This window comes from Pleurodeles waltl, chromosome 10 (assembly GCF_031143425.1).
Source record: "Pleurodeles waltl isolate 20211129_DDA chromosome 10, aPleWal1.hap1.20221129, whole genome shotgun sequence".
Classification (NCBI taxonomy): Eukaryota; Metazoa; Chordata; class Amphibia; order Caudata; family Salamandridae; genus Pleurodeles; species Pleurodeles waltl.
In genome coordinates this window covers 58337411-58351354 of record NC_090449.1, presented here as the reverse complement: position 1 = coordinate 58351354, position 13944 = coordinate 58337411, and the positions used below count along the sequence as shown (strand labels likewise).

Sequence of the window (13944 nt, the reverse complement as noted above, 5' to 3'; positions counted from 1 at the left end):
GCCAACATTTTGAAATTACAAGGAGGGAAATATTTTTTTTGGGGGGGGGGAATCAGGGGACTTCATTTTCCCCCTTGATGTACATTGAAGCAAAGCCAGTTGCAAGCAAGAGACGGGTAACCTAAAGCCATTTTTGGATTTAAAAATAGTTGTCTCCTGTCTGAATCGGGTCTGTTGCCGCGTGTATGTCAGTCACTTATAAAACCTACGTATTAAAACAACTGTAAATCGGGGCGTTATGTAATGATCTGCTATTTTGTAATTTTGAACTTTCTATAATGAACAAGAGGAACTCCGTTCCTTGTGTTACGATGTGCTCATTTGTCTCTTATGTAAGGGTCTATGCTTCTATTATAAAGCACTCCAAAACCTTTGGGTAATATATAAAAATGCATAAATAAATAAGCACACCTCTTCATCTTACATGCAGGTATTTTGAAAGAGGAAGTAGGAGATTTTAAAAAAATAATAATCAGGGGAATGCACGTTCAGGCAGGATGCCGTCATCCGATGCTCCCTCGACAATGCAGTTACGGAAAACAAAACGGTAATTTTCCAATATATCGGAGTACCTCTGCGCCCTTTATTTAATTCAACAAACAGAGCGGAACCATCACTTTTGCCGGTAAATAACGGGGTGCTTGTTTTGACGCTAGAGGTGATGTTCCGCCTGTGCCCGGACAGACAGTCTGTCTTTTATGTCCACGGGTAGATAACGGCAGCATTTTCTTTCCTCACAATCCGCCCCACTGCGGGCTCCAACATGGCGGCGGCGCACGGAAGTGACGACCAGAGGCGTGCGCCGCCGGGGCGGGGCGCCCCGGCTCTTCCTGTTTCCGGTACAGAGAGGTGGGGGGCGGGGGTAAGAGACGGGAAGCTGTGCGGTATAGCCGGTGAGATGGCGGCTGCCCTGCCAGGCCTGGAAGCCCAGCGGAAGCAGGTGCAGGAGGCCGGGGAGAAAGAGCTGCGGCCCGGGGACACCTGGTGAGGATCCTGGAAGCCGGCCTGAGTGGAGTGTGGCTAGAGACTAGCTGTCCTGTCTCCTGGGCAGCTGGTCAAGGCGGGAGAGAGGATGGTACTCCGGGTGGGGGTACCACTACAACCCTCGAGGGCTCTGGACTGCAGAAATAGCAGGCAGAGAGTCAGAGGATGGGGAGGTAGAGGGGGCCTGTCCTGGCACTCTTGGGGAAGTGAATGGACATTCTCTTCGGTGGAGTTGAAGGGTGTTGTGAGAAGTTTGCGTCTTTGTATCGCTGGCAATAGGGAAATAATGACAGCACCCGCCCCCTTCTCTTAGCTTCTCTGTTCCATCAGCGAGGTTTGTTTACCTCCTGTCAAAGCCCGAGATATGACCTACTGTTTGCAGACTCTTAGTTATTGCTCTACAGTACTTCATTGAACTTAACGTTATTTTCCATCCTACTTTGATGGCATGTACGTACACATTTTTAGAATTTTCATTTGGTGATTCACACGACCGTTAATTTAGTTCAGTCCCTGCTTTTAGTCTTGTTTACGTATTACTATTTTGAGTTTTTTTTAAATATACGGATTATTTAGCACTGAGCGGCATGTTTCTGTCAATTCCGTTTTATTTCCTTTTTTTTGTTTCATTAGTTATTACCTTTTTTCTCAACTCATTAATTTAACATGTTCTTCTCGTTTTCGTATATACTTGTTGGTTGTTTATTTTGCCATTGGTCGATTTCAAGAAAACAACACTGTGAATGCCTTTTCCCAAGTGTACATTTTTCTTGCACTCACCAACATTAACTATGTAATGATTTTGTGTCTGTCAATTTTTAAGTTAAAATGTTACTTATTCGGGACTTACTACTTTCTCGAGGTCCTTGAACTTGGCCTTAAATAATCTATTTTATTGTCTATTAGTGCATGGAAGCGGTCGAGTTTTACAACAACGTGTGTCTGCCCTTTAAAGTACTTCATGATGTGTTTACGAATATCGGGCAATTCTGTAAGAAGTGTGGTATACAATTAAGCAAGTTACCTTTGATAGTGTTCGTTTTTTGTGATCTACCCACATGGCTATATTGCTTCATAGCCATGCTAACAAGCATTTCATAATAATGCACCATTTTGGTAATATTTATTTTCAAACGGTTTTTGTTACTTTTTTTGCTTTCGTAGTTTAACATAAAACAAATTCACGCTGTTACTGTACAGTTATGACTATGTGATTTCTCCATTCTGGACATATTTCCTAACCAGTGGCTGGCTCCTGAATTCGTTGGTTCCACCTTTGCAGACATTTTGTAAAATATTAGGTATTTAATTCCCATTGCACACACAGGATACTTCCCTTATGTTTATAACTCAGCAAATCAAAACCCCCGTCATCCAGTAAACCTGCCAGTACAAAAGCATGCCAACTACTTGCTGAGATTTATTTGGGGTATTGTATTGCATGCACCAGATAAATTGACGTCAGATGCAGAATTAGATTGGAATGAGGCTAGAAAGTACAAGAATAAAGAAAAAGTCACGATATAGTTACATCGTGACTTTGAGTTGTACAGATCATTCTTGTCATTATAAAAGGTAGAAATGTAAGCCTCAGAAACTCTATATGTATATTTTTGCACCTGTGGAGAGTTATGCGATAGTTGGTATTTGGATGGGAGTTCTTTTAATTCCTCTCATGATGTTTGACAGTGCTTGGACTCTTCTATAGAGAAAGACTCGTTCATAGTTTATAGCTGTCTAAATTTTAAAGCTTCTTTGTTTCTGATTTCCTTTATGTCATATGTTTGTTCTCTAAATAAGGACTTGGCTTTAATTACTGGTCTACTCCCTTAAGTGTTTGACTTTTTGAATACGTGTGCAGGTGTCAGTTTTTCATTTAGTGACTTGAGGAACTCTTGTTTTGTCGCACTTGAACTTTAGGAAGTGGTTATATAGACATGTCTGAATTACTTCAATGTCTTTCTTGAAGGTAGCACCGTCTTCTTAGTTAATTTTGAGGTAGAGCTGGGTGTCGTTACCATGTTAATTTATGTTGTGCGTATTTGTAAAGCATACTATCAACCGTGAGGGGTTCCTGGCTGAACAGATGTGTGTGTGGCCCTGCCCATGGTGGGTTGGTTAATTGAAAACCCAACTTCTTGTGGAATTAAAGAAGAAATGCTGAGGCTCTGATATTGAGTGGGGGACGGTTTCCCCTCTTCAGGAGTTCTACAAGAAACTGCCTGCCCCCCCTTAACTGGTTCTGTGCATGTGTGCGAGTAAGAGTCCTGGGCTGGGTTGTGATCGGTTTGGTTGGTTGAAGGGCATGCAGCTTTTTGGGTAGGTGAGGCCCGAGTTGTGCAGTGCCTTGAATTTGTGTGTCTGGGGAGTTTGAATTAAGCACACTTGTGTATCAGGAGCCAGTGTGGTTCCCTGAGATGTAGTTTGAGTGCTCTGTGGATAGTTGAAGATGAGCCTGGTTTTTGAGTTCTGAATGGTTTGTCTTCTAGTGAGTTGCTTGGTGATCCCTGCACAGAGGGTGTTCCCTAGTCAAATTTGCTTGTGACTAGGATGTGAGTTATTCTAGTGTATCTTGGGAGCCATTTGAAGATCTTCCCCAGCATCTTCAGGATGTAGGAGCAGGATTCAGTGACAGAGTTGACTTGTTCAGTCATGTCCAGTTTGCTCTCAATGATCATTTAGAGGTCGCTGGCGTGAAATGTCAGTCCGAGTTTGGCAGGCCACTAGTTGGAGTCCCATGCTGAGGTGTTCTTGTTAAAGATCACTACTTCTGTCTTGTCGGTGTTGACCTTCAGACAGTTGGCTGTCATCCATTTAGCAACTTCGGCCATGCAAGCGATGAACTTTTTTCTTGTGTTGTGGTCTTGTCCGAGAGAGAAAGTATGGACGTGCTGTCTGTGTGTGGGAGGATATTGATGGTGTGTGCAAAGATGACGTTGGCCATAGGGATCATATATGTGTTATAGAGGGATTTGGTGAGCGTTGCAGTTTGCAGGTGAGTTTGGAGGCTTCCAAGTTGATTTATTTATTTTTTATTTTAATTTTTATTTTTTTCAGGGAAGGAGCTCAACTAACATTTTCTCCTTTTCCAGGTAATCCTAACTTTTGACAGCAGAGTTTGCAAATGCTTAGGATGACGTGGTTAAAATAAATGAAGGCTATAAATTGCATCATTTTGTTATGAGTCGCTAGGCTTACAGTTTGAGTGCCATCCATTAAGAAGGAGGAGATCCAGCAGAGAGCGGATCCTTGGATGCCAATCTTACGCAGGCACCTAATGAGGATGGGGTGTGAGACCATGTCAAATGCTGCAGAGAGGTTCAAGTGAATGAAGGGTGCTTTATCTCCTCTGTCAAGGATCATGCGTATGGCACCGGTGTGCTGTTTTCATACTGTGGTTATGCCTATATCGGGACTGCAGTGTTTAGGAGCTGGTGGTCGGTGGGGCGTCATTTGCTTAGTTTCTCAAAGCCCTTTCCTGGGTATGGGAGGAGGGCATTGTAGTTAGTAAGCGTGGCAGGGTCAGCGGATAGTTTCTTGAGCAGCAAAGTGATAGTGGCATGCTTGCAGGTGTCTGGGAATATGGCTAAGTCGATGGAGGTGTTGTAGGTGAGTGATAGTGCTTTGCTGATGGGTTGGAGTCCTTTGGTGTAGGCGTTGTGGGCGCAAGGGTCAGATGGAGACCCTGAGGGGTTGGTCTTCAAGGTAGTAGCAATTTCACTGGTGGTGATGGCAGGCCCCAAGATCCAGGTTTGTTCATCAGCCAGGATGGGAAGTTAAGTTGCAGATGGATCCAATTGAGGGTCAAATAGCTATATGTAATGATGATTTTGTTACAGAAGAATTCTGAAAGCTTATTGCAAAGGTTTATATTGCTGGAGGCGGTACAAGGTGCGATGAAATCTTTGATGCTAGGTTATTTTCTTTAATAGCTTAATTGAGTGGTTTGACAAAGTTAAATAATGTGAGGAGTAGTATAGAGACTCCATGAAAACCACGTGGAGATGGAGTTTGATCTGATAGGAAAATTCCAGTTTTAACTGTAAATGATCTGCTTTCCAAGAAAGATCTTAGCTATTTCAGACCGTCACTGCCCAGTTCCATTCTTTTCCGTAGAATATCGAGTAGTCTCATGGTCAACTGTGTGAGAAGGACTGTGAGGTTTAATATTTTAAAAGATGTCATCTCTGACTAATACGGTTTTAATCTCAAGACTTCATCCTTCTCTGAAGTGGTAAATGCAGAGTGCAACCGACTATGCTACCTGGAAATCTGTGTATCAATATAATATCAAGAAAAATATTTTAGCTTGTTCTCAGTCAGTATTGATTCCAATACTGGTGTGGACTAGTTCCACCTGGTACAGTAGATATTTATAGAATGGTGTATGGTGCATAATTCATTTCTTTAGGTAATAAAATAACTCTCATTCCTTCACATACTAATATTGTAATTGACTGAGTTAGCTGTATGAGGTTTTACTTGTACTAATATTTAGCCAGGTTGAACTTAACCGAAATTCTTTCAGTAATGGCAAAATGCCATAAGTTTTATAAAGTGTAAAGTTTGGGAGTTTCCAATGACTAAAATGTAGAACTATTGCTTTACTTATCAGGAGTTCTGTCATTACTGTATGTCACTAGTATATCTTGTGAGATTAGTGAAAACAAAGTTCATTTTATTTGCTACATTGTGGGTCATCTTGGGGTGCTACAGTCATTTGGACCGATGTTAACCTTAGATAATTGGGTTCCTGCACAGCGGTCTTTCCTAATCTGTTATACATTTTGTGCCTTCTGTTGGACAACATGAAACCAGGCAGGATGTGGGGTAGTGACTCAGTTCGAACCGAGTCTGCAACAAAATTTCAATTTATCCTGGCATCTCCTCTTGAATAATTCACGTTTTTTTTTTTTTTTAAAAGACTTGAGCAAATGACTTTCATCTAACTGCCTCCTCGCCAATATCCAAATTGAGTGGGGTGGATTGCATGGAGGTGGACTGAACTGGGATGGGGTGAATTGGAGTGGGGTAGGCTGGCTGGATTGAAGTGCAGTGGACTGAAGTGGGATGGGGTGGGCTAGATTACAATATATTGGGGTGAGATGGACTGGATTGGAGTGGACTGGACTGTGATGGGGTGGACTGTGGTGCAGTGGATTGGACTGGGGTGATTTGGACGGGTGACTTGGACTGGATTGGGGTGGATTCAGGTGGGGTGGAGCGAACTGGGATGGGGTGGGCTAGATTAGGGTAGAGTGGGGTGGATTGGATTGCAGTGAGGTGGATTGGCCTGGGGTTGACTGGGGTGGAGCGAATTGAGTAGGGGTGGATTGGATTGGAGTGGGGTGGACTGAATTGGAGTGGGCCAAGGTGGAGTGGTGCAGGTTGGAGTGGAGCATGTTGTTTTGAATTAAGGTGGTGCAGGTTGTTTTGGATTAGAGTGGGGCAGGTTGTTTTGGATTGGAGTGGGGCAGGGTGGAGTGGGCAGGTTATTTTGGATTGGAGTGGGACAAATTGCTTTAGATTAGAGTGGGCAGACTGGAGCTGGGGTAGATTGTTGCAGGTTGGGGTGGGGAAGATTGGAGTGGAGCATAGTGGATCGGAGTAGAACAGGGTGGATTGAATTTGGGTGGGGCAGATTGCTTTGGATTGGAGTCGGCAGAGTGGAGTGAGCCAGATTGTTTTTGATTGGAGTGGAGCGTGGCTGGTTTGGGCAGATTGGATTGGGGCAGAGCAAGACGGATTGGAGTGGGCCAGATTGTTTTTGATTGGAGTGGGGCAGGTTGGAGTGGAGAATAGCAGATTGGATTTGGGTAGAGCAGGGTTAATTGGATAGGAGCAGAGCAAGGTGGATTGGATTAAGGTAGAGCGGGATTGGGCCAGATTGGTTTGGGGAGGAGTGGGTGGATTGGATATGGGCGGGAGGAGCGAATTGGGGAGGGAGGTGGTGCGGAATGGATTGGGGCAGGATGAAGCCAGGTGGATTGGATTGGAGCGGGACGATTGGATTGGAGAAGGACGGATTGCAGGGGAGTTTGGAGTGGGGCATACTGTTTTTGAATGGGAGCAGGCATATTAGATTGGAGTTGGTTGGGAGGATTAGGGTGGGTTGGATTGGGGTGAGCGGTTTGGATTGTAGTGGGGAAAAGTGGGGGTGGATTGTAGTGGGGCATATTGGATTGTGATGGATTTGGGTGGATTACTCAATTATGTTACACATAATAAAGAACGTCGTATTGCAATATTTCCTACAAGATAAGCTCTAGAGAAGAGCACCCGTGAGAAAAAACAAAATAAATCATGAGTGGAAAGTGAGAGAAGACGACTTGGCAAAATAAAAGAAAGCTAGCTATAAAAAAACAAAACTTTGCAATTTTGTTTGTCCTGGGCACGTTTTTGCCAGCCACAAGCCTTATGTTTGCAGGGCATTAGAAGGTAAAAAATAGTACCTCAATCACATTGGGAATGCGGATGGGCACTGATTAAGTTGAATAAATCAGTGCTTGGTCCTTGTGCCACAGATAGTAACAGAAATGATGCCAGGCCTGAAGTAGACGAATCACGAGTCTTTAAAGAAGAGTGCCACGCAAGCCAACAAATGGTGACCGACGGGAGGTCTCCAAGCCCTTTACTGTACACAACAGAGACTCGCAAGCGAGGCGCGTGACTCTCGCAGGCTTAAGCCTAAAAACTGCTCAATTCCTAAGACCTTGAAATGCAGCTACATTTTTTTAACCTTTATTTTTTTGTGTGTGAACCGCTAACGGTCTCAGTAAATTGGTTGTGTTGGAGAAGTAAAACATGTTGGCACATGATCAATCGCTCCTCTTCGAAGACAGTGACCACCAAATATGAACACCATTTGTCTTAGCTGGTTAGAGTTTGTGTCCATTCTTGAAGACCACCTCTTATTTCTGATTAGTGTTGACTCCTGCCGCCTTGACATTCATGGCTTTTACAAATGATTTGGTCTGAGAATTTGGTTATTACCGTCACCTTAATTTGTCAGTAGGCTGAAAATCTTCCCATCTTATAAAACATGTGGCTGAAACTGGGAGGAAAGGTAATTTATCCACCATCAGATTTATTCAATGATAGTCTCTTTCTGACTTCTTAGCTGAAGACTAGATATATTCACCACATTTATCACACAAGACCGCCATTCTTGCCTGCATTAAAATAGACCATGGGTATTCAAAGGCAAGGTCGACTAGTGTTTCTCTTTGCTACTGGCACACATGAACAGCCACACTAGAACATATGAGTAGCTTAATGTAAAGCTGCTTCTCAGTGATGCCTAAACATATGTTCCTTAGCATTTTAAGTGGTTAAAGCACTCTCTTACTGCAACTTTACATTTAAATATATTGAAAGCAAGTCTTTAGAGTTATCCAAGAAACCCATTCATTTATGCTGATCACCAGTAGCAGCTGAATTCATAATTTTGGGAGCTTTAGATTACCTCGCCTTCTTATAACTGCTAGTTGAACAAGCACTATTTCCATATGCTATACTCATTCTGTGTCAGTAGAAAAAAACGACCTGACTTGATAAGAGTTGGCAAAGCCAATTGATCCGGGATTCACCGCAAAATCTTTCAGTTTTTCAGTGCTTGTTTTGTCATGGTTTTTACACCTTATTCCTTAAAACATCCCGGTTTTCATCAGTCTAAAAACGGACTGCTAAATTGGTTACGAGCTCACACTTTTTGGTCTCAAAAAGCACAAATTTCTATAGCAGTTCCTGGGACTAAAGATAACTATTTTGTATGTGCTTCTGCTGTTAGTGTAGAATGCCATTAATTACAGCAAAGTTGTCCTGTGGTTGAAGTGCGCTGGCCTACCGCCCCACGCTGTATTGAGTGTAAGAACAACGTTTCTCATTATGGCAAAAGATTAGAGAAGAGCTGGTGAAAATCTTTAAAACATGCAAGTTAGTAGGTTTGCAGACTCAAAGGCATTCCGGCCCTTGAACTATTGATAACTGCTTCCTCGCGCCCGACTATGTAGATCTGCTGAAAGGTGGCAACATAAGGAAATTGCTATAGTAGGTATTTAAATTGCAAGTATTCAAGCCCTATTACAGAAGTAAACCTGGCATAATCAGAGAGGCTAATATCAGAGCTCTTACACATTGAGATTGCTGCCATAATACATGGCACCAAAAGGACAAGTAGTTTTTTTTTACAGGACAATTAGACTTAAGAAGCAACCTGTCCCACGGACAAGTAGATATTTTATTAAATTCCACAACCTTGCTGGGGATTATTATATACCACTCCAAGAACAACGTAGTCCAAGGGAACCTGGGAAAGATGCTGACTAGCATTCACAACTCTAGTACTCTGAGTATCATCGCCCATCTCTCCCATAGGTAGGATAACCACAGCCAAAGTGCTAGCCCTGCGTAGTCTGCTGTATCATTTTTTTTTAGTACTGCCCGTCCAGCTGCCTAAATGACTTTTTTTGCGTCATGAACTCTGCCCTCATTTTAATTTGGGGATTGAGTCGGCTTGAGCAAGGGGGGGGGGTGGGTTCCCCCCCCTTTGAACTCCATTATGCTTTGGCCCAATTGCGGTGGCTGACACAATGGCTGACTGGACCTCTTGACCCGAGCAGTGAGTAATGCTGCAGAATCTGGGAGGCCACAGAGTGGTGGATTGGTTCTTGGTTCTTGTCAATGTGCTCCCGGCATCGGCTGCATGGCTAGAACGACCAGATACTGCTGGTGGATATACATTCAACCTAAATGCAGCCAGGCACCATACTTGCTGGCTCTCTCACTGTTATTGTTTCCCGCTTTCCATACTCAGAAGGAGATGTTCTCTGCACAAAATAAACTGTTTGTTTTCTCTTCAAACAATTTAGTAAAATGTTACAGGATTCACGACCTCAGTTTTGGAGTCCTTGATCTGGAAAAAGAAGACTCACCAGGGGAGAAAACAAAAATCGCTAAACAATGTACGCTGTTTTGAAAACAAGCCCACAGACTCAAGCGGCAAGGATTCCACCCTTTCACAGGATACAGTTTTGCCTTTGTCTTTTCAGAAAGGTAGACTTTCTTTTAAAATCAAGCAGCAGCATCATCTACACCATCACAGTAACACAGTGGTGGTGATGATGATGATGATGATGATGTTGTGGAGGTTCCTTCAACATCTATGCCAGTTGCACGTCACCCAGAGAAAGAATCTTTGCTTTGTCAATTGTTTTTACCCGGCTGCCCTACCTTGCAGATGAAACGTAATGCCTGGAAGATCGCATGTTGAGTACGTGAGCAAATACTGCGTAGAGGTCTCTCTGGGACATACTGATTTGGGACAAGATGCATCACAAGACCTCACCATCCCTTCCACCTGAATATGTACTCGAGGACTGAGATTTCGAGGTAGAGCTGTGATAAAGGAGAAACCGTGCATGCATACATACCAAAACAACTGGGAGGAGGTTAAGAAACCTTGGTTGCAGTGCTTCTTTACATACTGCAGGCAGTGCATAATGGTGATTTTGTTCGGGGAAGGACAAATAACTTATTTCATGGCGAAGCATACAAATATCTGTCCTTGGAAGATGAAGAAAAAAAATAACAAAGTGCCAAGTCATGATCTGCAGTCAGCCCCTTCATCACATCGCTAAAGGTCTACTACAAGCTTTGTACAAAAACTGCAGCCATTCCCTATGTCTGTGTGTAGTGTTGTGAATTACTCTCGCCTCTCATGGAGACTGCTGGATTAGGGGCGGCAATCCTTTTTTTTGTAGGTGACTGAGTCATCCTACGCCAGTTAGAAGCTCTCGGCCCCAACCTCCCAGCTCTCTGACAGTACCTCACCCAGACCCTAAGTAGAAAATGTCATTTCTGGCAGTCTAATGCATGAACTCTGGAGACCTCTCGGGGAAGGCGTTACGTAACAAATCTTTACCCTTTTCACTTGTTGGAAATAAGTCTCAAACACACACACACAGGCAATACAGAAGATGCAGGACGGTATTCAATATATTTATTGAAAAGACTGCGATCTACGATAAAATGCATTTGCTGCAATAATTATGACCATGAGAAATAACAGAAGCAGAATGGTGAGCATAAAAGTGGTGAATATGAAAACCTATAACATAGTGCAATAAACATGCAAATCCTAGTAATAAAGCCTAAGCCCTACCCTAAAGCGAGAGGTGTGCTTAAGCCTAATCTGCCAGTATAGTGTCCATGAGGAACACCCCAAACCCGTTACCTTGGGATGAGATCTGCCTCTTAGTCTCTGGATCAGGAATCGTAGAGACACAAGGCTGTGATTTGATGCAAAGCGGCATGCAGTCTAGATGGTGTGTCCTGGTGGAACCCCCTCTAATGACACTGGTCTTGTGAGGTATTTTTATAGGGCACATGTTATTGTTTGTGCAGGAATCCTGATGTGAGTATGTACCTAAATATCAGATTGTGAACACAAACTTGTGTCGGCAATTACATAAATACCTGACATGTTCGCATTCTGTTCTTGTTAACGTAAAACAAAAAGAGCATGATTACATAACTGATAATGATGCTTTATCAGAATAACACTGATTAGGAAAATTCAAACATTTCTCTAAAATGCACACATCTGCAAACAGTGCTAAAAGCAAATAATTGAATAAAATAAACCAGAGCATGAAAATAGGTCAAAAGGGATCAGATAAAAAAGGAAACTGGTCCACAAATTCTAAGCTATCTTCTGTGCCCATACAGGGAACTAAAATGGATCCACAACAGTAGTAATTGTTAGCCGTAAACCAAGGTTGAGGGTTAAAGGCAGATCCATGTGCAGTATGAAGAAAAAACAAATCACTGGAAAAAACGGTTGTTAAAGTGAAGGTATTGCTAGGTTTGCTCTAACAACCTAATGTATACTTTTAAAAAAACACTCCTAAATGCATTGAAACAAATCACTTTACGTGTAATTGTGGTTACAGCACAAAACCTAAAAACCCTGAAATTAGCCAGTTATGATTTAATGAACTGACTGTAACTTCCACCCCACAACCCCCCAAATCACCCCCTGCCCACCGCCTTCTCCTCAAGGTCATTCACTGCTTATGACTTCAAACACATGAGCTCAAGAAAATGGCAAAGCAATCTCCCGTCATCCTCTTTCTTTGCTGCTATTGGCATCCTAGATAAATGTTCACTTTTGCAAGTTGTATAAAAGGCTTTAAGGGTGTGTTTATAGAATTAAATGTCGTTAGATAGACATGTTGAAGGATCTATTGAGCGAAGCAATTGGATGATCCTTGTAGACCTAAAACATAACTTTTAATTCTTATCTATGATGCCCATAGTGTTTCTTAAATTACTTTGGAGGAAGCTGTTCAGAATGCTTCCACTACCAGTGCAGGCTTCCTTCTGCTTTTGTGCCCCTGGTGCTAAACAGGGGCTAGCCACCGAGCCCCTGGAGTCACTTCTTCTGTTCTGGCATAATTGAATCATTTCTTTTTTTCACAATTAATTGCCTTCAAGGAACTTATTTGTGAGTTCCTTGAGCGCAGGGGGTGCTGAAGCACACAGGCAGAAGAGAGCAGTGCAAGTGAGGATGAGGAGAGAAATACAAGGGCGGAGAAAGCGAGGGGATGGGGAAAGGCACACAAAGCAGATAGCTGGAAAATGATTGTATATTCATGGAGTACGTAAACAAAAAGAAAAAAAAATAGTTCCCTAAGAGGGAGCAGATCTAGCCAATAAGCCCGTCAATCCATAGTAGGGACAAACACACAATGACATAAATACCGTCCAATAAGAAGCAGCTAAGTGAGTGTCAAAGAAAACAAATAATAAGCAATAGGTTGCCTCTACGTCCCTGTATGTTCTTGGTATGTCCCATCACCCACGAAATCGCTGATGGGAGGTGTAGAGAAGATTCCCCATGCGCAGTATAAAAAAAATTCCCCTGGGGAAAAATAGAAAACATTTTTAAGAGCTTGACCTGCATTTGCGCCTAAAGATTTTCACATTAACAAATATACTGTAGCACGTTTACTGAGGTGACTATGGAATTTTTAAAGGATTGCTAGGCGTACAGTTTCTAGGTCTACTTCTGTAAACACGTGCACTTCTGCAATTTTGTAAATCTGCGCAATTTGGGTGTCTCTATTTTTGTTTATACCTTGAAGTTATTTTTCGGGTCCTTTTGGCACAAAAGAGTTGAATCGCAAATGATGTGGACATCAGCCACTCGCGTTCTATATATTCATGTTGGTCCCATGCTCCCAGGATATGATTACGACCACATATATGGAATATCACCCTGGCATAATTTTAAATTATCCTTTAAAAAGCGTCACTCTTGCATCCCGCTCTCACTATTTCTCAGATTGTCTTGAAACCCCTGTGCATGTTTTCATTTTCATAGTTGGATCCTCACCCACTATCCTTGCATCACCAACTGTTCCAGCCCTGTATTGTGGGTTTTTTGTGTTTTGCTTATTGGCTAGGTGAAGTGAATGACTTCTCTGGATATTGTCCCATTTTTGGGTGGTGCAGTGTTTCTTTTTTGCGTAAGAGAATTTTAAAATGATGAGTGAAATAGCTGACTTTTTTCAGCCACTTTTATTTATTCTGGGTTGCACCCTAGTATTTCTTTTCTTTGTTAATGTCCCACCCTTACTAAAAACAGCTTTCGCAAGCGATTATTATTTTTTTCTCTCTCCATGCTTACTGCATGAAAACAACCAACAAAAACTTTTTCTGTGCTCATGTCATTCGTTATTCAATTCATCCAGTGCATTTGGTGAAGAAGAAAGTGTATTGACCTCAAGTCCTGCGCCTCAAGACTTGCAAACAGCCATCTAATGATTTCTTGCTATTTTTTTGTGTTTGAATTCAACCAGTATTGGTGCTGGGACAGGCCAAAATATATAATACTTTGGTGTAATTTGCACACTTGCGTGTTACACTTGATGCATGAAATTGCCCAAATGAAGTACT

At 42.5% G+C, this 13944-nt stretch overlaps 1 protein-coding gene across 1 annotated transcript in view; it reads left to right on the top strand.

Moving 5' to 3' along the window:
• The first annotated feature begins 753 nt into the window (after nt 1-753).
• Nucleotides 754-13944, top strand: part of USP11 (ubiquitin specific peptidase 11) — a 368572-nt gene continuing 355381 nt past the window's right edge. The window contains exon 1 of the mRNA XM_069209659.1: nt 754-984. Coding sequence (XP_069065760.1) covers nt 764-984 — 221 coding nt within the window. The 5' untranslated portion in view covers nt 754-763. The remainder of the gene's footprint in view (nt 985-13944) is intronic.